At 33.1% G+C, this 25213-nt stretch overlaps 2 protein-coding genes across 2 annotated transcripts; both read left to right on the forward strand.

Annotated features, from left to right (window-relative positions):
* The first annotated feature begins 330 nt into the window (after positions 1–330).
* On the forward strand, positions 331–4743 carry LOC137811017 (serine acetyltransferase 2). Its single transcript, XM_068612565.1, has 10 exons — positions 331–911; positions 998–1195; positions 1733–1792; positions 2067–2162; positions 2259–2283; positions 2704–2798; positions 3257–3423; positions 3534–3607; positions 4197–4256; positions 4458–4743. The coding sequence occupies exons 1-10, from the start codon at positions 657–659 to the stop codon at positions 4493–4495; spliced, it is 1068 nt and encodes a 355-aa protein (XP_068468666.1). The 5' UTR covers positions 331–656; the 3' UTR covers positions 4496–4743.
* A 2572-nt stretch (positions 4744–7315) lies between these two features.
* ATGRIP (Golgi-localized GRIP domain-containing protein) lies at positions 7316–18172 on the forward strand. The gene is made up of 22 exons (XM_068612566.1): positions 7316–7548; positions 7988–8502; positions 8801–8916; positions 9316–9485; positions 10249–10342; positions 10788–10874; positions 11069–11149; positions 12083–12208; positions 14009–14117; positions 14190–14269; positions 14724–14852; positions 14938–15038; positions 15273–15406; positions 15510–15607; positions 15686–15805; positions 15921–15948; positions 16113–16171; positions 16471–16542; positions 16645–16692; positions 17098–17203; positions 17306–17364; positions 17695–18172. Exons 2-22 carry the CDS (start codon positions 8052–8054, stop codon positions 17803–17805), a joined length of 2379 nt encoding a protein of 792 aa, XP_068468667.1. The 5' UTR covers positions 7316–7548; positions 7988–8051; the 3' UTR covers positions 17806–18172.
* The last annotated feature ends 7041 nt before the right edge of the window (positions 18173–25213 follow it).

The raw sequence follows: 25213 nt of genomic DNA on the forward strand, positions 1-25213 counted from the left end.
CCTGCACCATATAATATACAATCACTTGTGAGCAATTTTACTTTATAAACAGTGTGAGTGACAAGATAGCTATTCTAGTGATATTTTAAAATATTAAAAAAATAAAAATATTGATAGTAGGGAGAAGAGATTTAGCTGAAGGTGATTTTTGATAATAGAGTTTTTTTAATGGAAACATGATACATTAACTTTTGCAAGAATTTTTTTTGATGAAAAGAATAACAGTGTAGTACTTTATTCTGTATGAAAAAAGAATGAGGGGTAGGGACAGAACATGAGGCAACCTTAGCTTTTGCATTCAAAAGTTGTTTGTGCATGTTGAACATCCTCAACCATTCACAATGCCACTTTGATTTGAGTGTAGTTGCTACCATTTTTGTCATTTCTCAGCTTTCCCTTTTCATCATCACACACTCACTCACTATAATTTTCTAACAGCATATTTATTTTATTACTATTATTATTATACTATTTTTAGGACCATGGAAATCTTAGTAAGTTCCTAATTAATAATTATAAAAAATTAATTTAATTTCCATAGCTTCACCTTTTGTGTATGTAGAACAGTTACGCCTGGTAGAGGGTGTGAAACGCAGCAGAATCACCACAATCTAAAGCAAAACACGAGGAGAATAGCATCTATTTCAACCCCTGCCATGGCTTGTCTCAGCCGCCACCACCACCGCGCCTGGCTCACTACCCAAGACATGGTCCAACGCTGCCCTCTCTCCGCCCACCACTGCCGTCTCAACGACGACGCCGACGCAGACCCCATTTCCCTCCGCTCTCTCTCCTCCGCCCACCGTCTCTTCCCCGTCTACGCCATGGGCGCCCCCGACCCCACACCCGAACCCGAATTGGACGGACCCGACCCTATTTGGAACGCCGTCAGAGACGAGGCCAAGCTCGAGGTCAATTCAATTAACTCACTCTTTCATTTGGTTTTAATTGCATTTATCGTGTTTGTGAAATTGTGTAACCGTGTATGTACGTGTAGGCGGAGAAGGAGCCGATTTTGAGTAGCTTCTTGTACGCTAGTATTTTGGCGCATGATTGCTTCGAACAGGCATTGGCCTTTGTCGTCGCCAACCGTCTCCAAAACGCTACTCTCTTGGCCACTCAGCTCATGGATATTTTCTGCAATGTCATTCTGCATGACAAACCTATCCAACGATCCATTCGCCTTGATGTTCAGGTTTTTTTTTCCGTTTTACCTTCATTACTTGCATTTTTAGTCTCCCGTTAATTGTTATCAATTGAACTTGATTTATTCCATTCTTAACAAAGCTAGCAGAATACTGAACATGACATTGGCCAGTCTTGTTTTTTCAATTTCATGTTATGTTATTATTATGTCCAGTTTTGGTCACTGTCATTCAAATGATCTATGTTTCTTACCTAGGATACTGTACGTACGTACCTACCTAACCTAAATCACACATCATTAATATCAGACAGACTAAAAATTAAAGATAAACGCTGCTCAATGCCAGGTACTGATTAAGAAATTAAAAGTGATTTTTTTAATTGGGCCGCATAAAAATCAACTTCCTACTGAGTTTTAATAGTTTCTCCCATAATTTCTACTTTTTAAATTTATTTTAGACATTGGTTAACGAAATCTAGAATAAAAATGCAATTAAGTCTTTGTTGTAACTCTGGTTGTTTAAAGTGTTTTGATGGTGTATGGTAGAGTTATTTGAATTTTATGTTGGGGCCGTATTCTGAACAGGCATTTAAAGATCGGGACCCTGCGTGTTTGTCCTATTGCTCCGCACTTTTGTACATGAAGGTAAGTCTCTGTTCTCTTCCACTTTCCACTCTTGATACATTGATGCAGTTCTAATGCATTATTTATGTAATTAAGAGTTAGTCCTTCCTTGGAAATGGAATTTAATTGAAATATCAGTCTCCTTGGAAATTATTCTTGTGAGTGCAAACTTTTTTGTGAAAGTAAAGTTTGACTTACTTCAGAATCGCCTTTTACTTTTATTTATAATTACAAAAATACTACTTTGACATTTATAGAACTCTTTTTGACGTTTAATGTTGTGCTATGTCCACAGGGTTATCATGCTCTGCAAGTACATCGAGTAGCCCATGCATTGTGGCACCAAGGACGTAAAGTCTTGGCCCTGGCTTTGCAAAGCCGTGTTAGTGAGGTAGTTTTCTAGTTGGTTACATTGATGAATCTCATAAATACAAGGAAGTTTCATTTTTCTGATGCTGATCATCCAAGCCCTTGTCTTTTACCACAGGTTTTTGGAGTGGACATTCATCCAGGTATATTGGTTTAGTTTTTGCTTGCAAATCTATGACAAATTAGGAAAGAAGTTGGCATTCTTAATGTTTGTACGCCATCATTTTGCTTTAGGAAATGTCAGGAAAGCAATTAATTAACAGTTACAAATTTCTATTAGAAGAAAACAATGTATTGTAGGAAATACAATCATGTTGTGCTGGACAACTTATTTTCTGCATAAGGAAAAAGAGATTACGAAGGCAGAATGTAACTTTGAGGGTTCAATCTTTAATTCATGGTGACACTTAGATAATTGATTTCTTTATTTTTTATTTATAACAAGATAATAATTTGATTTTTGTCTTAAAGGATGTTTGCCTCTCAATTAAAGATGTTGAAAGCCCTTTGCTTTTGATTATTATTATATTGAACTTTGTGTTTTTATGTTTTTTTTTACATAGCTGCGAAAATTGGGGAGGGAATTTTATTAGATCATGGGACAGGTGTGGTTATTGGTGAAACTGCTATTGTTGGAAACAGAGTTTCATTGATGCATGTGAGTTGTGATTCTTCATCAATTTCTTTTATGATTATGTTTTGCTAGCTCTTAAAACAAACTTTAATCATCCCAAATAAATTAGTTTTTATATTATTTCCTAGATGATATCATTTTAACATATTGATTCTTGCACAAGAGGAAAAGATTATGAGTTATTTGAGTATACATGTTCTCAACAGCTTCATATTTTGTACTAAAGAGACTGACAGTAATTAGAAAACATCTTCTTTTATGTTCTCTGCTCAACCTTCCACTGATACAATACAACTATCCTGAAAACAGTTTCTGAAAAGCTAATCTGATTCTACTTTTCAACTCCGCTTCTATTTTATTTATCTCTAAGAAGAGAAAATTTTAAAAAAATAATTTATAATATTTATTTTTATTTTGAATTAAAACTATTTTTTAAACGCCTATTCATTATGCTCTATGCATGATATATCTCGTTTTGACAGGGTGTAACATTAGGAGGCACAGGGAAGGAAATAGGTGATCGCCATCCCAAAGTAGGTGAAGGGGCACTAATTGGAGCTAGTGCAACCATACTTGGGAATATAAAGATTGGTGAAGGTGCGATGATAGCTGCAGGTTCCCTTGTGTTAAAAGATGTTCCTCCCCACAGGTACCAATGAATATATCTTTCACACAATGTTCAGTACTTGCAGCTTCTTCCTGGATTCTTTTGTTGTAATGAAAGATGTTTTCTTATTGTTTCACTTGCTTTATTTGTAGCATTGCGGCTGGAATACCAGCTAAAGTTATTAGTGGTCTACAGGACCATGATCCATCTTTAACCATGAAGCATGGTAAGCAACACTTGGAGAATGACTTACCCTTCAGAATTACTTCTCTCTCTCTCTCTCTCTCTCTTGTTAAAGATAAGGGTCTCCGGCTCAAAGTCTTCGATCTCTTTCGTCCTGTGATTCAATCTATCAGTCTACTAGGACAATTTCTATTATAAGTAGTTGGCCTAAAGTTGTTGATATATTATGCTTATAGTGTCGCATGTCTTTGTTACTATGAAAATTGAAAATATATCTGAAATAACTTTTTAATTCATATTATAAGAAATTTATCAATAAAGAACCCCCTAATCCTTACTTTAGTGCATGTTTGGTTTCACTTGAATCAAGTCGAGATCCACATTCAAACTAAAATCACTTTGAATAGTTCTAATATTTCACATCCAAAACGTGGATCTGGAGCTCTAAATGCCAAACCATACCTGCACTTAGTACTTATTGAATATCCTGCTTTGGTTTCTACAACCCCTTTAACCTGTTTTTTATGATCTAGGCAATGTTTGTATAAGAATTGTTACTGTTATCCCAATATTTCAGGGTGCATGTGTGATCCTTATATTTTGCATAATTTGTGTTCTTTGTGATTCTACAGATGCTACTAAAGATTTTTTCTCGCAAGTAGCTAATAACTTCAGAGATGAAATGCCCAATGGTTAGCTTTCTTCTTGTCTTATTATCCTGTTTGAATATGAGAAAAAAATTTCACTAGACTGAAAATTTCAATACTTCAAATGATGCGTCATTTCCTGTACTCATGGCGTACTTGCTACATTGTTCATGTTGTTTACCAAGCTTTTTCAGTTCCCCCTCCCTTCCTGTCTATCTAAAATCTGAATTTCTTAAAATGTTCCAGGATCTCAAAATCCAGATAGAAATGAAGTTAACAATTGAGAGGTTGGGCAGTGTAGATCTCATTTGACATTCATTACCTTCAAAGGAAGTATGATGTTATAAATAATATTAGAATCAGGATCAGTTCAAAATGATAACGTGGAATTCGTATATCAACAGTACTTTATACTTTTCATAATTTCAGTTTGTGCTGCTGAGTGCCGGAGTTGTTGCACCAGTAAAGCAAATATCTGTAGACAAACTTAGAAGCAAATGCTATTTAATCTAATTTCTGCCTTTTAACTTCACTTTTTTTTAGCAAATGTTCGATCTAGTATTTAGCTCTTCAAATACATAGTTCATTAGTTTTCCATGCAGTTAAAAAATCAAACTTTTTGTTAATGGAGAAGATGTTTTGTTTGTCTTTTTTTTCCAGCACATAAGAATTTTTGTTTTATTTTTCATGTAGTATATAATTTGGCAATGAATATGAGTTATATGTTTAATGTTAACTAAAACTAATTTTAAAAAAAAACTATTAAAATAAGCTTATAACAAAATTATTTATTTCTATAGAAATGCGTCCTTACTTTTTATGACGCTGTCTTGACTTTTTATATATATATATATATTACTTTATATGATTTTATTTATTATATGAAAATAAGATAATTATATATATATTATTAATTTAAATTGAATTAAAATTGTGTTATTATAAAAATATTTTATTATATAGAATGAAACATTCTAAATATTTATAACTTAATTATATGTGTGTGTAGAATATCAGTAATTATTTTTTTAATCTAGGTGAGATTTTCTTCTCAATCTGTATTAATTTTTTTTATTGTACTTCATTATGTTTTTTTTTTCAGTATTGTATATAGATGTCTTTCATTATGACTAATATACTATCATGAACTCTATATTATAATTTTAAACTATTATTAAAGATGAAATAGAAAAAAAAATTATGAACACAATGAAAAATTATTCATTATAAACTATATATTATGACTTAAACATATTATTGAGAATAAAATAAAAAATAATTTATACACTCATTATATATTTATATATATATATATAAAACACAGTTTAAAAAAATGTATAACGTTTAGTAATTTTAAAAAGTAAAATATAGCAGTTTGGTAAAAATAATTTAATTGTTCTTCATGTACAGTGATCACAATTTCAATGATTTATTTTATATTTTCTATTTTCGCTCATTACCGTTTCAATTATAAGTGAAGATAAATAGTAGTTGATCTCACAAACCTTCCGCTGTTACAATATTTTAATTTGAGATCACTTAGGAACAATTTTTTGTATGTGAAATATAAAAAGTCATTTTATATATGTTCTATATAACAAATTTAATAATTGTTTTATTTCACTATTATCATAATTTTTTTCCAAACTCAATTTAATATTTGCACGTTTTTTTTATCTGGTATTCATTCTTTTAAAATTGAATTAATATATTTTTCCACTGATGGTAATATCTTATCCTTGTGGCGCGAATAACAAATGATAATTGATTATTTATATTTGACATTGATAAAAAAAAATATTATATTGATATGTATTTTTAAAAATATAACCAAATTAAAAAATAAAGAAAGTAAGGCGGAAATGAAAATGAAAAAAAAATTATTAAGCCTATATACAAATGGAGAATTACACATAATATATATATATATATATATATATATATATTCTCTTGTTTTTAATTATCAACTAAATGATTTAACAAGATGATGTAAATAGATGTAAGAACTATGCTTGGTATGAATGATTAAAAAATAACGATTAAAATTATGTATTATGTTTAATATTTAAATTGGAATTTCATATAATAATTTATTTTATAAATGTCATTATCTCTCTAAACTTTTTTTTTTCACGTTATTTCTAAAATTCTGAAAATTTTCTTTTGTGTATTATTTATATGACTTTACTATTTATAATAATTGCTTGATTAAATAGATATACGAGTATATTTTAAATGTTTATTTAATGCTTATAATTGAATATTTAAGTGAAAATTGATGTTTTAAACCAAATATACTTAGTATTGATGTCATCAACGATGATTATTAGCTTAATTGGATTGTGATGTGTATAAAATAGTAAATCATTAATAAAATAAGATATTAAAATTTCACTTATTTTAAATGATATAAACTAAAATTCCAGTTATAAGAAATTATAGAAAGTTCCTTTATCTATACTAATTAGGTGCATGTAACGAAGTACAATAATTATTTATAAATTATCCTCAAATCTTAGTCAATTTTCATCTATTTTTTATAAACATGTTTAATATATATATCTTACACAAGTTGTTAAGTGATATATAAAAGTTGTATAAATATAAATGATATAATATTAATAGCATAAACTTCTAATATTTTTTTTTACATATTGTATGTGTTATGATACAATAAAATATTTTACGTTATTTTATTATACTATTTTAAAATACTAAGATATATAGTTAAGTTTTTATTTATAAAATATATTTATTTGGAATTACATATTTCAGACTTAAAGTTCGCAAAATTGTTAGTATTTATATGTGATGTGTGGAACGTTACACTCTGTACCAAAAAAGCAATTTTAAATGTATTTCAAAATATAACTATGCTCTAAATATGCATATATGTTTTTTCTTATTATTTTTCATATCAATACAACGATTTAGCAATATGTGTTTTCCTCTTAAATGATTTTGAGTATTTAAATGTAATATTTTTTTATTACAAATATGGAAGTGTTATAAATACAATTTAATATAAATCTAAATTTTATAATTTCTAAACGCTCAAAATCAGTTTGAGCAATATTACTAAAATACCCTCGTCGAATCTAAATATTACATCATTATTCCTGGATCCAAATCCTCTTCCCAAGTTCGTAATAGTCAGTGTCTGGGACATCCTGAAACGGCAACGTTTTCTGCTCTCCTTCGCGTGCACGCCGGCGTGAGATCCATTCTGCCACCGGCGATCTCACCTCCACCGGCGCTTCCGCGTTCAAATCGATTTAGCATCGTTTATTTGCCAAATTCTGTCCTTCATTCCGTAACACAGGTTCCCCACACTCAGGTACATTCAATTGTGGAACCTTCACTTTTGAATATTTCTCCTAATTCAATGACGTTACTTGTTTCGCATTGAATTCCAATTCCGTTGCACGCATCACAAGGTATTTTAGGAAGAGAATCAAATGTCGCCAAAATTAACTCTGTTTTACGTTTATTACGTAACCTGTTTATTTCTTATGGTGAAAAATCGTGATTAATTCGATTTTATGGGTTTTCATTGTGGAACATTTCAATGTTCAAGTGGAAGTAATTTAAATATTATATTGCTCCATTTGCCTTTGGGATTTGTGATTGAAGCTTTAAATAATACGTGCGTGTGAATGTTTTACGCTTTAATATGTATATCTTTAAGTGATTATGAATCAATACGCGGTTGAAAGTTTGTGTCTGTATTTCGTAACATAGTGGGTTCATCATGGTTATTGACTTTCCAATTGCAGCTTATGCTGGTAAGACTTGTGTTGCAAGAGGTTGATTGCATCGGGTGAAGGGGATACTGGAGGAATGATGGACAGTCACGCGGAAGATTCTGCAAGACCTGAGGAGCATTTTCCTGATGCGGATCATCATTACGACGATGGAAGCAATGGGAATATTCTATTGGGAAATGGATTGTCTGATGGCAATCAAGGTCCTGCTGATACTGACGATCAGCTTCTAGAAATGGCTATGGACCTCAGGTTTCAGAATGACTACTTCAAGTCCCAGTTTGAGGGATTTAAAAATGTAAACAGTGTACATAGTGATTCTAGTATACAGAAAGGAGTTGGTGGCTTAGAAGATACGGATTCTGACATTGTGAAAGAACTAAAGGAAAAAATACAATTGTTAAATAAAGAATTTCTGGAAGAAAAGCAAACAAGAATTGCTTCAGAGGAGGCTTTGAAGCATCTTCAATCGTTATACTCAGAGGCAGAAGCAAAGGGCCAAGAGCTCTCTGAAAAGCTTGCAGAAGGTCTGGTTATGATTGTGTTAAACAGCGAGACTGATTCATCAATTATAAATGAACAAACTTGACTTACATTACATATTACTGTTTGTATTATTACTTGTTTGGAAGCCAGTTTTGCTTCTAAAACCAATTCCTTCACCTACAGATTCGGTTTTCTTCCTCTTGCAGTTTAAGAATGATATAAATATAAACAATATGTTTAGTGGCTCCTGATATCATACAGGCTAAAGAGAATTAACATTGCTCTAAACGGCTTTATCTTCCGTAGAATGAACCCAGTGCATTACTTTTTCTTGTGTAGCTCAAACGAAGTTGGACCAAGAAACAAAAGAGCGGGATGAGAAATATTCTGAACTTGACTCCAAGTTTAATAGGCTTCACAAGCGAGCAAAGCAGCGCATTCAAGAAATTCAAAAGGTGATTCTACATTATTTTCTTCTTTTTAATTTTTTTATGCTGATATTGTGTATATTTTCTAAAATCAGTACTACATTTATCAATCTTTTATCACAAACTGCTGTTCTAGTGGCCATTGTTAAGCTCCCCCCATCCCTCCCTCTAAAATTTGTTCAGTGTAGCCTAATTAATAGTTTGTGTAAATGGTATTACTCTCTTATGATAGAAATTTTGTAACGAGAGTACATTGGCTGTCTTTTAATGATGAACTCTGAACTCCAGAATTCTTATGTAAGTACAATAAGTCAGGAAGTTCTTGTTTAGTGCTTCAGAAAAATCCATTGAAACAACTTACATTCTAATGGCACTTCACAGGATTTATTTATGTGTTTAGTCTTACTTGAGAAATTTTGTTCATAGGAAAAAGATGATCTTGAGGCCCGTTTCTCTGAGGTGAATGAAATTGCAGCACGAGCATCATCCCAACAGTTGGCAATGCAACAAGAATTAGAGCGTACTAGGAAGCAAGCAAACGAGGCATTGAAAGCCATGGATGGTGATAGACAACAACTAAGAAGTGCAAACAACAAGTAAGGAAATTGCTTTTCATCATGATGATTGATGAGTACATCCATTAGTTGGAAACTTGTGCATCTTTAGTTTTTTTTCATGAGAAGTTAGTTTCTCAATTATTTGTACTGTAGGAATGATATGAGATATAATAGTTTGTGCTTCTAATAGGTCATCCAAACCTCATTTAAAGGTTATTTGTGCTGCAATGGTCTAAGCACACCAACTTCTACCACCTTTCATTTCACCCCATTTTTTATTCATGCCTGACTGGTTTTACTTTTCATTTTTTAATTATGACATGCAAAGAAAGGCACACATGCATGGGAGGTAGTGTTTTTTTGTCTTTTGTGTTGGGTTCATTGTTTCATATTGATTAGTTGTTCCATAAGAATGTTTGTTATAAATATACTATAATATGTCATAACTAATGTATGAGACTAGACTCCACTATAGACTGTGGACCTGTATGGAAAGTTTCTCCATAAGAAGAGAGAAAATATAAAGATAAAAGTGAAATTGACTTTTCCATGAGTTAATATTAGTTTATGCACAAGTTAAAATAAAATTCTGGAGAAGTTAAAATAAAATTTTGGGAAGTAACATAAGAGAGCTTATACAAATTAGTTTATGCATAACTAATTTTAATTCAGAAGACAATTTCATTTTCTTTGTATTTTTCTCTCGGAAATCCTAATAGAGAAACTTGTCCAATCAGACCTATGTATATACTCACTCTAACACCCATTTGTAATTATTGATGTAAAAATCTATGTTGCCCAGTCTTCGAGATACCATTGAAGATTTAAGACGTTCATTGCAACCTAAAGAGAGCGCTCTTGAAGTATTGCAACAGTCACTTGCAGAAAAGGAACAGGTACATACTTCATTTTCATTATTGAAATGTTTATTTCATTTGGATATATATAAACCTAATTAGATATCAAATCTCCTGTATATTTATTCGTGTTCTTTCATGATGATGTCTGATTATGACTGTTTCACGTGGATGTTTGTGTATGTAACTTAACTTCATTATCTATTTATGGCTGTAAACTAAATAAATGATGCTTTGCATTTGACTTGTTAATATTCTGCAAACTGAATTTTATACCCTAATTGTTTCTCAAGTACCGAATTACATTTAAGCCAAAGTATATTCATATTTGCCTTTTCATTGGATCATATCTCTACCCCATTCCTTTGCATGGTGTTCTGGACTGAGTCCTATTATTGTCACTTTTGTGTATGTTCATTTGGTAGCACATCATTTAAAAGTTGTTATATATAACTATGTTCCTTGAATAAAATTGATTACTCAGATGTTGGAAGATATGAGAGGGTTGCTTCAGGCTGCTGAAGAAAAAAGGCAAGCTGCACTAGTTGAGCTCTCAGCTAAGCATCAAAAGGTATGCATGCTCTAGCATTTTTGGCTGACTGTTTTCATTTTTTATGTTTTAGGAGGACACCATATTCTAATATATTATTTTACCCCTCCTCAAATTTATTCTTTTACTGAATAAAAGGTTAAATTCTATAATCTGTTCTCTGTATTTAGAATCTAGTTGTGCTTTGGCTTCAACTCAATGGTTTTTTTGTGCAGAATATAGAGAGTTTGGAGGCTCAACTTAATGATGCGTTGTCTGACAGAAGTAAGGCAACTGAATCCATTTCTTCACTGCAGGTGAGTTCAATGATCAGGAGCTTTTTCCATACTCGATTTGTTTCAAGATGGGGAAAAAAGACACTTTTCTGAGTTGGAAATTTGTTTCATGAGCTGGTTGAAGGAGTGTTGATTTCCAAATTTTAACGATTTATTCATATATAGCTGTGTTTTTTAGTTTATGGTTAGTGTTAAAAAGTCTGTCCTAAAATGTTATTTTTCTTATTAGCATTAATTACCTAGATATAGCTTTTTCTTGTATGTCTTGGTATTCTTGATGTAATTTTCTTCTTGAACCTCACGGTATTCCTGATGTATTTTCCTCTATAAATAACAAGGATCACCTAAGAGATAATCAATCTCTCAAGCTCTTTTTTTTTCCATATATTTCAGTCTTAAGTGTTAGCTATTTTAGTGAGCAGCTTCTTCTGAGTAAATGCCTGCTAGGGCTTAAGGTGACCAGACCATTTATAGGTGGGTTTTGGGATCAGAAACCACCAACCAATCTAATTTTATAAAGGTTGAAGCTTTCTTTTAAGCTGTTACCAGGCCTTGAATTAATCTGATTTAGAGACATTTGAGAATGAGCTGCATCAGCTGATGGGTTTCTTATTCTTGGGCATTTCTTACAAATCTGGTATTGTCTAGCATGTATTTTTTGTAGGATATTTAACTCAAATTTAAATTTAACAGTTCTTATAAAATTTTGCGTGCATGTGTAGCACATAATGTCTTGCAGCATATTTAACAAGTTAGATTCTCTCGAAATATTAAGTTTGCAGTCAATGGGCTAGTTCTATAGATAATTAAATGAGTTGTAATAGAAGAATAAAAGTTATTTTCTGGATTGATGAAGTGGTGCTGGTCAGTTCATATATAAGTAAATGTTCTCCTGAACATGTCTGAAGTTTCCAGCTGATGACCTGACCTTGCTCAATCCACTAATGCCTCCAGGTTCTAGTTGCAGAAAAAGAATCCAGAATTGCAGAGATGGAAGCAGCATCAACTGGGGAAGCAGTACGACTCAGGGCAGCGGTGGAAAGTGTGAAAGGAGAGCTTTCTCACCTAAAAGAGGAGCATGTATGATCCTCCTGACTTCTGAATGTGTAAATTAGTTTTCCACTTTTTGTCCATTTCTCTTCCTGTGCTCCCTTTCCCTTAACCAAGAATGTTTGTTATGATTTTATTCATATATCTGACATTGTTTGACGTTTACATTTAAACAATGTACAAAATCAGTTCAATAATGCATAAATTCAATTTTAAAATTAATAGAGAATAAAACATTAGAAAAATTCATAATATGTGACTTATTTTAGACAATGAAGCTTCTATTTTATTTTGTGTAATGTCTCGTTATTTATTCTGTCTATGTCACTTAGACAACTTGAATCCACTTAGTAACTGACTAAATAACTATTTAGGGGCTTTTTGGTCACTTATTCTACTCATAAATTTTTGTGTCTTCTAGACATGGAAGCATCTAGAATTGTAATTTATTGATCACAATTTTTATGCAAATTCAAAAGATGTATTATTTACTTCAGCGTACATTTGTTTAAATGGATAAATGATTTCCTTAACTAGTTATTTGGGTTGAGCTTTCCACTAAAATTGTGCTTGTACGATCAGGAATGAAGTTGCCCATAGTGCATTGACTTCTCAGAAGTTAGTTAACTGAAACAGTTATTTTAGATGTTCAATCACTTAATTAAATTCCTTTATGATTTATCTTTCCGAGTGGTCTTCTATTTTTACATATGTTAATTTAATTGTCATAAATGTTCTTTCCCTTTACAAGTGGGGAAAAAATTGTGGTTTTAACCATCTGGGGTGCCTTTTACTGGAATTGTTTTTGGCCTAGGAAAGGAGGAGTATTTGAAGAGAAATGGGAATGTTTAGTGATGCAAACCCGGTCTTGAATCCTTTGAGTGTTTTGGTGTTTATAATTTTGAATGGTTTCTATGGAGGAAATGCGGAAGCTATATGGAGTTATATGTCAAATTAGAAAGGTGAATTTGAGGTGTAGAAGTAGAGGTTTAGAAGAGGTGATGCCAACTTCTAAAGAGTCCTAGGCTAGACACACACAAATTGGTGCTACATAGGGTGAACTTGAGTCAAGTGAAACAACATTTTGGCATAAATTTCTTACTCAATTCAAGTTAAAAGTTACAAGAGAGGAATAGTCCTATTTATAGGAGACTTGGATGTCTAAAAATAAGAATTTTAACCTAAAAACTTTCCATTGACAAGGTGACAAGTGGTGTCACATGTTTCATGTTCATGATCCTCTCATTTGTGTCTTCCTACCATTTGAGAGATTCCTCTCAAATGAGAGGTTGACAAATGTCACCTCTTAATTGGCGGGGAGCCTCTCCATTGAGGAAGAGCCATGTGGACGTTCATGCTTCTCATGCCACACCCATGTTTCACATGCCAAGTGGTGAGTCACATTAGAATACGCACCCACTTTATTACTATACGTACCTACTCTTCTATTAGGCCAAATACAAAGTCCAAAATTGAACCAAGGCCTAATACATGGCCCAAATAAAATCCTAAACTTAATATTAAAGCTTGACCCAAAAAGATATTGACTTGGTCTTTCTGAAGTCAGCTGAGTTCTGGTCTTCTTGTATGTGCTAATAAGTCCTTAACAAAGCTCTAGGTCTTCATTCTCCTTATTCTATGGGTGATGTGGCTGGATGGGTTTCCATCTGGGATGCCTTTTACTGGAATTGGTTTTGGCCTAGGCATAAAGGAGGGGTATTTGAAGAGAAATTGGAATGTTTAGAAAGTTGGAGGTTTTTTTGTTTCTGAACTTAATACTGAACTGTTTGGTAATATTGTTGCTTTAATCTTGATCTGTGGTGTGTTCAGGGAAAAGAAAGGGAAAGCTGGGAAACTGCTTCGCAGGCACTTAAAGCAAAACTTGACATTGCAGAGAGCAACTGCATACGTGCAGAAGTTGAAGTAGCCAAAATAAGAAGTACATTTTGATCCTTCTATAAGCTTTATTATTCATTTTAATATGCTTATTTATGCTTTTGACAATTGTCAGGTCAGCTGGAGTCAGAGGTATCCGCACAAACGAGGATCCTCAATACGAGAGATGTAGAATTGTTGGCTGCCAAAAAAGAGGTTCTAATTAAACAAATTAAATCAATGCTGATCTATAGCTTGTTCTTGTAGCTTAGAGAGTTTTATTGAGCTTCAGAATATTTTCTTATTTAAATTAGGAAGTATGTTATGTGATAATGTGATGTCATATAGAATTCCTGTTCTATGAGACAATCCTGTTTCTAAGTTGTATCTGGTAATGTTCAGTAATAGTATCTGGATGCAGTTTGAGGTTTTTGTCGGAATGTTTTGTCATAGATTAGACACTACTAGGACAACAAAATAGTTATTACTTTAAAGAATATGATATTTTCATCTCTTTATATTCATAACACTGCAGCCTATAATTGACAAAATAGTGTTATCCCTTGAATGGTTGTTGATTAGTCCCTTGGCAGCAGACATACAAAGACAAGACAAATCATTTACAAAACTACATGTCTGATCTTTGACGTGGGTTTTTGTGCCACTGCAGATCAGCTCTCTAGAGAAGGAATTTTCTTCATACAAAGTTCGTGCACATGCACTTCTTCAAAAGAAAGATGCTGAACTGGCTGCTGCTAAAGATTCTGAACAACTCAAAGCTCTAGAGGAAACTCTGAAAGTACATTTTATCAGTCCTTTGTAGAAGACATTGTTCAAGTAACGTATATAAATCAATCACCATTTACATTCTTAATTTTCTTCAGGAGGTTGAAAATGAAGTATTATCAATAACAGAAGAAAGGGATAAAGTTCTTCAAGATCTTCAATCTGCTATGGCTAATCATGAGAAAGAACTTGCAGAAAGGTGTCATATATATTGACAATTTTTTATGGGTTTGTTTGCCTGATTTTGAATACTAGCTATTATGAGAATATAATTGAAAGTAAAAGATGAATCACAAGTAACTGATTTTGTGAAAAACTTGCATGTCATTGATTTGTGCTTATGGCTTAGGTAAAAAGTTAGATACACTATTGTAATTCCCTTCTTGCTGTTGAGTGTGGAGCAGTCAACAATCTCTCATTTTATGATTTTCAGAGACACAACCCTTGAAAATGTCAAGCAACAGATAAGGAGCTTAGAAATAAAGCTTGACTCAGTTAATGCTCAGCACCTAAAAGAGAAAGAGGAATGGGGACTAAGTCTTAAAAATGTAGAAGAAACATGGAGAAGTAATACACTCTGCTACTTGGTTAAATAGTTGCTTATACCTTCTTTAATTCTCCTGTATGTATGAATTTGGTATAAGATGTTAATTGAGATCAAACTTTGCAGTCAAATGTGAGGCAATGAAGGTTGAAAATGAAGCAATTGCCACAAAAGATAAACAAAAGGAATTGGAAGAGCTCAAACAGCGATGTAAAAAACTGAAGGTAATCTGCATATCATTAAACCTGTGCTTGGACTCCCCATTTCCTGTCTCTTGTGCTAATTGAATCTATAAATTTTAGGAAGAGCATGCTTCATTTCATGATCTTGCTGATAGAATGATAGAGGAGAAAGACTATGAAATATCCAGACTTTTAGATGAAAATAAGAATCTTCGTCAGTCTCTTCAATCAAGACCACAAGTATGTTTTTTATCTCCTTTTTCATTATCATGAGATTTAAGAGATTGATCTTGTACTCATTTCATGGTCTGGATATTCATTTTGCTGGTTTCACAATGCTGTCTAATGATGTCAGGTCGATCAAAATGATTATTACACAACAGGTAGTAATTTATTTTTAGTATGAAGTTGTTCCACTTGCAAAGTTTCTTTTAAGCATCTCTTCAATGTTACGAATGTTTTATCATATTGATGTTAAATGCTTTCACAAGTCAAGCATTTAGGGGTGGTGTTGAGTGACATTTATTTCTTCAAATGTTATGTACAGCCTTGCATAAATTGGATTCAACAAATTTAAGCCCCTCAGCTGCAGAACAGCAAATTCTGGTATAGCATTTTCATTCTCAATTTTCAGTTTAAATCATTTATCTCTGTAATATTGTTATTTTTTCCCCTTTTTTGGAAGTAGTGCATAGCAATTTGGTCAGATTTGATAGAAAATATTTAGTGATCTCACCATCTCTTTATTAGTTTTTTTGGAGGGGAGAATGTTCTGGAAGTTGAGGAGAGATTTTTTATTCAAAATATACAAAACTATTTCTTTCAGACTCTATTGCATGTATTTAGTATTTTCTTTAGATTCTATCATTTCATCTGTTTTTCAATAAATATTGTCATAATTTCAGCTTTTGGCTAGACAACAAGCGCAGAGAGAGGAAGAGTTAGCACAGTCACAGCGTCATATTTTAGCTCTTCAAGTATGTCTTAACATTTTTAGAACATCTATCTCATATCACCCATCTGGTCATCTCCCTTTCATTTGTAATACAATATAATATAATATAATATTGGTGTTTTAGGAAGAAATTGAGGAGCTTGAACGTGAGAATCGTCTCCACAACCAACAGGTATTTATATGTGCCAAAATTTTGTAATTGTAATTCCATATGAAAAAATGTCATAAATAGCTCCATATCAAATTCAGAGTATTTAGTCTCTGTATTTTCCTTTTCCTCACTCTGTCTCTGATATCCTATAATTTCAGTAGGTCCTCTTTTCAGGGAAAGGTCTTACTATAGTACTTGTTTTTTCTGTTGCTACATCATTTTTTAAATTTGTGACTTAAAAAATAAACAGATAATTGAGCATTCATTAGAACTATTTTATTTTAATTACATGTTTATGGAAACCTAACCTAGCCGAATGGTGTTGAATCATCCATGTAGTCGACCTCTCCAAGCGGGATAACACTTTTGTTGTTTTTGTTTATGAAAATCTAGGCTTATAAATTTCCAAATATTCTATAACTGTAGGAGGCAATGTTAAAGACTGAGTTTCGCAACATGGAAAGATCAAAAAAAAGGGAAGGTGTAGATATGACATATTTGAAGAATGTTATCTTAAAGCTGCTTGAGACTGGTATGAATTTTGAAAACAAAATAAAGTAATCCTTCTTTTTATCTCCTTTATATTTATTAACTAGATTGAGAAGCTATTAATGTTAATAATTTATTTGATCAGGTGAAGTTGAGGTATTGCTTCCAGTTATTGGAATGCTGCTTCAGTTTAGTCCAGAAGAGGTAATTTTGTCATCTTCTATTTTCCATCTTAAGATAAGACTTTATGAAAGTGTGCAAAGTAAAGGGTTGCACTCTCTGTAAAGTGCTTACATCTCAAAAATTAAAATTAAGGGTTTTTTCGTTGGAAATCACTCTGTACCAAATTCTTTTAGGAGAATGTGCTCTACTGAAACAAAGGCTGATCGATAAAATGGCCTAACAGTTATTTTTCTTAATTATTTTATGATAAAGCAATTTCTTTTAGTGGCGTAACTTTTTATAAAATCAAAAGTTCTGTTTTTTTAGTAACTGAAAATAAGCAATTTTTTCTGCATTTAATCGTGAGTGCAGATTCAGAAGTGTCAACAGGCATATCACAAATCAACAGAAGTTCCACCAACTCCTGCAAGTGATGCTTCAGGATCTGCCCTATCACTTTTCTCAAGATTCTCATTTTCTTAATGGTTAAATGGAGTGCTGGAGAATTGTTTTGCTGCTGTTAAGCTCTAGGAGTATGTTTATTTACTCATTCTTACCGACAAAGCAGGTTTTGTATCTGTAAATTAAAGAAGAGGGGGGATCAAGGTTACAGCAGCAACTGTTCCATTCAGGCGTTTAGAGGCTGACAAGCTGTAAAGAAATATCACAACACAACTGGGAGGGAGAACTCACGGATGTTCTGCCAGTTATTTAGCTGAAGGTGCAACGACGTAGTTCTTTTTTTACCATTAAATATGTTAAACAAGTATCGCTAGATAACTGTATCATCTCTTTGTATGATTTTTCAATTTGCAATGCCAAAGGAATGAGAAGTATCTTTTTGAGTTCATGCCAAGTTTTTTCGTAAGTAGTTTTAGAAGAGAGAACAATAAGAAGAAAAAAAATGAAATTAAAATTAATTTATGCACATTTAAAACAAGAATTTAATTAAGTTATATAAAAAAAAGTTCCTACCATTTAGTTCTTGTTTATGGAGTAACTTGTTCGTTTTTTTTCACTTTTTTCCTTTTTAAAAAAAAACATGAAGTCATACATAGTTTATAGGCAACAAAACGGGTGAAAGTGTCTCACGTACATAAGCTGCAAAACTCTCACGCAAGCTCGATGCTACATGACAATGATAACTAAAATGCTCAATCAAATAAAAGGTATTTGTTTGTCCTCGCAAGTGATAGTCAATGGTGAGAAGTTAGAGAACATAGTTCAGGATTCAGATTCTCTGTTTTGAAAAATTCCACAATCCCTTTCCCTCCTCCTATTCATTTTCTGACTCAAATAAAAATAAAAGATTGAAGAGCTCCGCTCTAAAAGAAAGAAAAAGAAAAAGAAGTATTAACAGTTAAATCATGGAAAAGCTTATAAGAGTATAGTGGTCACTGGTTTTGTCCATACGTATGTGATAGTGAATTCTATATATAAGCTTATTAGTCATTGAATCTTATAATATTTAAGTTTATACTTTATATCGCTTGAAATATAAGGTCCATAGTGAAACTAAATTTAATTCAACATGACTCTAGATCCAGTTAGCCTTAAAAGCTAAACAAAATCATACAAACATCAGCAGCACATTATTACAGAATTTGGTATCCTGATATAAACTCAATTTCTCCTCTCTAATTCTTAGCCTCAAACCTTGTATACTAATGCTTGTAATAACAGGTGACAGGTGACACTAAAGTTGGATGAAAACATCCACTTAAAAAATCTGTAATTAATTTTTTTGTCTATTCTAATAAATAACCGATAAAATTGTTAACAAAACCTAATTATGAAACTCTTGTTGCTACTCTTTCGAAACTGGCAGAGGGTAGCGACACAAGGGGCAGGTGTGACTGGTGTATAGCCAGCGCACAATACATTTTTTATGAAAGAAGTGATTACATGGCAGTGTGTAGCACTCACCATTCACAACCACTTCTTCCAAGCATACTGAACAATAACACCCACTCTCCACAACCGTAGATTTCTTCACCGACGTTTCAATGGCTTCTGTCGTTGCTGGCACCATTCTCAAAGTAAGCGCCGCAGGGTCTTGCCTTGCCGCAAGCATGCTGTTATCAGCAACATTGATTACAACACACACAGGAATTTCTGGCGGTTGATATTCCGAAGAAGAAGGACCAGCATCATCAACTTGGAAGATATCTCGAACTTCAAAAGCAACCGACTCTACTATGTCCTCAATAGCCTCAGCGCTGAAGAGTCTGTGCGATGATAATGATGATAACAGTGTCCGCAAGAAACATAGACCCTCTTGGAAGAAGGTTTGGCTCGGTATGGGAGTAGAAGAGCGATAATGTATTGGAATTCGAGGTTCATTTCGAAGAAAAACTTTGATGGTGAATCTCAAAATAGCAGCAGGATTCAGAGTAGTGGTCTCATTGGAAGCAGATATGGAGATGTTGTAACTCATACGCTCATTCATCCCGAACGTTGTCCTGCTGTAGCTGTAACCTGATCCTGAATATACCATCAACAACATTAAATTTCAAATTATGAGATTGCTAAATCACGATCCATAAACATAAACACTGCTACTTCTCAAACTTACTTGTACTTTCTCCTGATAAGTCCATCGCTCAACCTTTCTTTCTGCGCAGGAAAATTATGAAACCTTGCATGTCAAATTGTGTTTATATAAAGAGGGAGATTTGTTTGTTGGAAATAAATGGAAATTTGATCTTTTATCTTTTGATAATGCATCATTTTAGCACTTGATAACTTAACTTCATATTTGTTAATTAGGTTTAAATATTCTTAAGAGATATTCAAGATATTAAAATTCCTTTTAAATCAAACACGTGGAAGATTTTTATGGTTTTAGAAAATTATTTTCTAATCTCTATTTTAGATTTACTTGAATTTCATTTACTTTACATTAGTTGTTACAAAAGATTATGTGTATAATTTGTAGTTGAAAGAGGATTTGTAACTGTTAAGTTGTTGATATGCCGTTACTTTTATCATATGAATAATTTTATATTTTAAAATATAATTAAAGGTAAAATGAGAATATGAAATGTTTGTTAATATTCTTTTAAGTTGTAGATACATATATGGGTTGAACTATTATATCATCTATTACTAATTATAAATTATAAAAAAAAAATTGTCTGATGTGAGTTAATATTATTTTAGTGCTTTTTCTCCGTTCCTTATAATAATAATTTGTTTTATTAAATTTAACTATAGTAATTAAAGTATATATAAGAAGTATTTATTAATCAATTAATCCATTAAATCTTAAATAGATTTTTTATATTATTAATTGATTATAAATTTTATTATATAATTTTTATAAAATAGTAAATTTATATTTATGGTAACGACTTGTATTTTTGTTGTCTTGATTATGTGTATGTAACAATTCAAAGATGATAATTAAATGTATATTATGCTTAGTCTTTAATGTTTTATATAGTATAGTTTCAAACTTTGAAAATGGGCTTGTTTCATGCTTTGGTTGGTTGGAGAATAAGAAAAAACACTAATGTTTTCGGATTGATTCTTCCTGCACCTCTATACATTGTTCTTGTATCATTCCCATAAATTTTTCTATTTTAAAAATGTCCTTTTGTAAAAAAAGTTAAAGTGTATTTTATATCCTGAATTACATAATTCAGAAGTTTTTTTTTTCAGATTCATAATTAACTTTTGGATTATGTAATTTAAAAGTTTTTTCATATTCGTGATTAGCTTCCATATTACATAATCTGGAAGTCTTTTTTTATATGAGTTTAACTTTTAGATTATGTAATCTGGAATGAGTTACTCTCAAATCTAGAAGAGATTTTCGCATTATGTAATCTAGAATACCATATTTTTAAATATATTCCAAAGTACGTAATCCGAAAGTTATTTCTAAATCCAATATTAACTTTCGAATTATGTAATTCAGATTTTAACTTGATTATAGATTTAATAAATCAAAAGAACACTACTAGATTCGAAAATATCTTCTAAATTATGCATGGGGTGACATAAGAAGGAAAAAAAAAGTATTTTCATATTTAATGTGGGATGGCGAAAAACATATGGAGATGCAGGAATAAACGTTTAGTTGGTTTGATTTTTGGGTTAAGAATAGAAAAAAAAAACCAAAGTTAATAGCAGATTGTATTTTTGTCTCTTCCTCCTTTCCTTTTTATTTTATCCAAATAATTCAAAATTCCATCACCAATTCTCTTATTACCTCCAATAGTTCAAGCCAACCGCGTGGAGTATGAAGTCTTTTTTTGCCTTGTTTCTCTCTAAGTTTTATCACATGCATCGTTGTTGGCTTTTGTTAGAAAATGGAAGAAATTGATGTTTTAAATTTTAGTTATTGGGGTTTGAAAGAAAATTATTTATTAAAAAATTAGCTATGGTCGAACCAATCTATTTTCAGTACTTAACTTTAGGGCTTACATAAGACTAAGGCAATTTCTCCTAACACCTCCATACATTTCCCCTGCATCTTTGTACTCATTGTTAATTTCTACAATACTCTTTTGGTTATGATGAAGATTGTAATGTATTTTTCTTCATTTTCAAGTGTCAGTAATTGTTTGTGGTAGTTGTTTATGATGGTTGGCAATAAACATTAGTGATTGAGGTAAATTTTGTGATGCTTTTACTGATAGTAGTTGTGTTTTTGTTCGTTTATTATACAATCCGAAAGTCACAAAACCAAAAAATAAAACACAAGTGAGACACAAAAACATAGTACAAAAGTAAAAATAGATTATCTTCGCATTGTAAAATAAACTTTTGGTTTCGAAGGTTCACAGTTTGATTTTGTTCTTGCTAGGGTGATGGGACCTAGAGAACTATTGGGAAGCTTCGCCTTCCTCCTTCCTGTCAGTCGGTCGTGCTACATTCCAACCTCCCTCCTTGCGCGTTCCTCACCTCTTTTTCCTAGCTTCAGCTCTCGACCGTCTCGTGAGCATCGAATGGGGGGAGGGGGTACCTGCAGAAGGCACTCTGACGCTCAAGTCAGCAAAGGGAGTTCGACACTCGGAGGTGTACAGTAATAATGACGTACCTTGTTTTTGGAATGTGCGCTATTTATATTATTTTAATGGACTTACCTTATTGGGCCAAATTAGTGAGGTGTATCGCACTTAGAGGTGTATTACCTAATTTATAATGATGGTTTAGCTTTGCTAACATTGATTGAGCATTAATGGCCTGAGGGATTCGGTCAGCCCGTACGGGCGCATTCGGTCAACCCAGTTGTGGGAGTCGAGTCATGGTGTTGACTGTTTAGTCTACACCAGTACACTTGCCCCCCAGGCTCGAGGGTGAATTCATCCGAAGAGTCTTAAATGCTAGTTGTCGGTCGGTCTTCTAACTTTAGTGTGACTATTGACGTGACCTTAGGCGGCGCCTGTGCACATGATGTGACCTGCATTGATGAGGGGTTTTGTGGGTGCAAAGCGTTATGAGCCGTTGGATCTGGGAGATCTAACGGTTGAGATCGTTGTGACGCTTGATCTCCCAAGGCCTTTGGAACTTATAAATAGTGGTCCCAACAGTGCCGAGACACTGTGTTACCTCTCTACTATTTACTCTGAGATTCGAGTATTATTTCATCCTCTTGCTGTGTCTTGGTATTCGGCTTTCTGTAAGGTTAGTGATGTCTTCTTTGTCTCGGCCCACTTCTTCTTCTTCTTCTGCTCCCCCTTCTCCTCTCCCCGTGCGTCCTTCTTCCTCGTATTCGTCCTCATCTTTGTCTTCGTCCTCTGGTTCCTCTACAACCGACTCTTTGTCGGTCGATGCGACACCAGGTAAAGGTTGTAAGGGGGGATGATCCGAAATGCTGTCGACCGGTCGAACTCCCCCAAGCAAGTCAGCTCTGAAGTGGAGTATGCTTGGGTTGATCCTAAGGTAACTAGGATCGCGTCCACCTTCTCGACCGAGGTCTCTGTCTCCAAGTTTTTTGCAGGGGTCCCAGTCTTGAAGCCGGATGTGCGTTCAAGTTTCTTTAGTGTTGAGCCTTGCTTGCCGACCGAGAGTGTTTGTATGGGTCGGCCTGATACCAGTCCTCCTTTCTTCTACATGTATTAGTCTCTTCCCGGACTTACATGTTTCTCTCCCTTTTGATAATTTCACAATGGGTGTCCTTCGGACGCTCAATGTGGCGCCTACCAAGCTTCGCCCAAACACTTGGGCGTCCATTAAGGCCTTGCGACTATTATGTGACGTTTTGCGTCTTCACCCTTCGCCTTCCTATTTTTTGAGCTATTATACATCTCACCCAGCCAACCATGTTCTGTGGCATTCACTGATCAGTCGGTCGGGTAACGTCATCTTTAATTCTTTTGCCACCTCTTACAAAAATTCAAGGAGAGGTTCTTCAAGGTTTATATTCGACCGAAGGCGACGACCTACTTTATCGATGAGACTGGTCGGTCGAGGTTCCCCCTTTATTGGACTAACGAGCCTCGTGATTTTAAGGAATGGCCTCGGCCGGTCGGGAGCGATGAGGAGCTAGAGGTTCTCTCGCTTCCGAGGAAGCTTCCCACGCGGAAGCTTATCAGAGTTTACATCTAGGTGACAATTAAGGGTATGCTTATTTCTTTTGTTTTAGGTTGGTCGTTTTGCTGTTGATTAACACTTGCTTTTTTTTACATGAATCATGAATCAAGACTGCCCCCTTGCTGGCGATGTGTTGGATGCCTTTAGGCAGAGGGCCACCCAAAGAAAGGGGTGGCCAAGCATCGAAACATTGGATGCTGCAAAGGGCTCAGGAGCCCGAACTGGCAAGGGCTCAGCTGGCCCTTCCAGTAAGTCTAAGAAATGGCCAAGGGAGGGGAGCAACAACGTGACAACTACCCGCTCCCCTGGGTCTATGCCGACACCACCACCTCGCCACGAGCCCATAAACATCGACTCACCTTCGCCGATCGAGGTGAACAAGGTGATTGCCCCTTCTTAGACCAATAGTTCGATGGAGGTCAAATTGTGAAACCTTGCATGTCAAGTTGTGTTTATATAAAGAGGGAGATTTGTTTGTTGGAAATAAATGGAAATTTGATCTCTTATCACTCTATCTTTTATCTTTTGATAATGCATCATTTTAGCATTTGATAACTTAACTTCATATTTGTTAATTAGGTATAAATATTCTTAAGAGATATTCAAGATATTAAAATTCCTTTTAAATCAAACATGTGGAGGATTTTTATGGTTTTAGAAAATTATTTTCTAATCTCTATTTTAGATTTACTTGAATTTCATTTACTTTACATTAGTTGTTACAAAAGATTATGTGTATAATTTGTAGTTGAAAGAGGATTTGTAACTGTTATGTTGTTGATATGCCGTTACTTTTATCATATGAATAATTTTATATTTTAAAATATAATTAAAGGTAAAATGAGAATATGAAATGTTTGTTAATATTCTTTTAAGTTGTAGATACATATATGGGTTGAACTATTATATCATCTATTACTAATTATAAATTATAAAAAAAATTGTCTGATGTGAGTTAATATTATTTTAGTGCTTTTTCTCCGTTCCTTATAATAATAATTTGTTTTATTAAATTTAACTATAGTAATTAAAGTATATATAAGAAGTATTTATTAATCAATTAATCCATTAAATCTTAAATAGATTTTTTATATTATTAATTGATTATAAATTTTATTATATAATTTTTATAAAATAGTAAATTTATATTTATGGTAACGACTTGTATTTTTGTTGTCTTGATTATGTGTATGTAACAATTCAAAGATGATAATTAAATGTATATTATGCTTAGTCTTTAATGTTTTATATAGTATAGTTTCAAACTTTGAAAATGGGCTTGTTTCATGCTTTGGTTGGTTTGAGAATAAGAAAAAACACTAATGTTTTAGGACTGCTTCTTCCTACA

Source organism: Phaseolus vulgaris, chromosome 2 (genome assembly GCF_051622355.1).
Source record: "Phaseolus vulgaris cultivar YP4 chromosome 2, ASM5162235v1, whole genome shotgun sequence".
NCBI classification, from domain to species: domain Eukaryota; kingdom Viridiplantae; phylum Streptophyta; class Magnoliopsida; order Fabales; family Fabaceae; genus Phaseolus; species Phaseolus vulgaris.

Excerpts from the sequence above, each read along its gene's own strand:
- LOC137811017 (XM_068612565.1), top strand. The coding sequence starts at position 657 with ATGGCTTGTCTCAGCCGCCACCACCACCGCGCCTGGCTCACTACCCAA. Across the intron at positions 1,793-2,066 it reads CCGCACTTTTGTACATGAAG|GGTTATCATGCTCTGCAAGT; the intron begins GTAAGTCTCTGT and ends CTATGTCCACAG. Across the intron at positions 2,799-3,256 it reads ACAGAGTTTCATTGATGCAT|GGTGTAACATTAGGAGGCAC; the intron begins GTGAGTTGTGAT and ends TCGTTTTGACAG.
- ATGRIP (XM_068612566.1), top strand. The coding sequence starts at position 8,052 with ATGATGGACAGTCACGCGGAAGATTCTGCAAGACCTGAGGAGCATTTT. Across the intron at positions 9,486-10,248 it reads CTAAGAAGTGCAAACAACAA|TCTTCGAGATACCATTGAAG; the intron begins GTAAGGAAATTG and ends TATGTTGCCCAG. Across the intron at positions 15,806-15,920 it reads CTCTTCAATCAAGACCACAA|GTCGATCAAAATGATTATTA; the intron begins GTATGTTTTTTA and ends TAATGATGTCAG.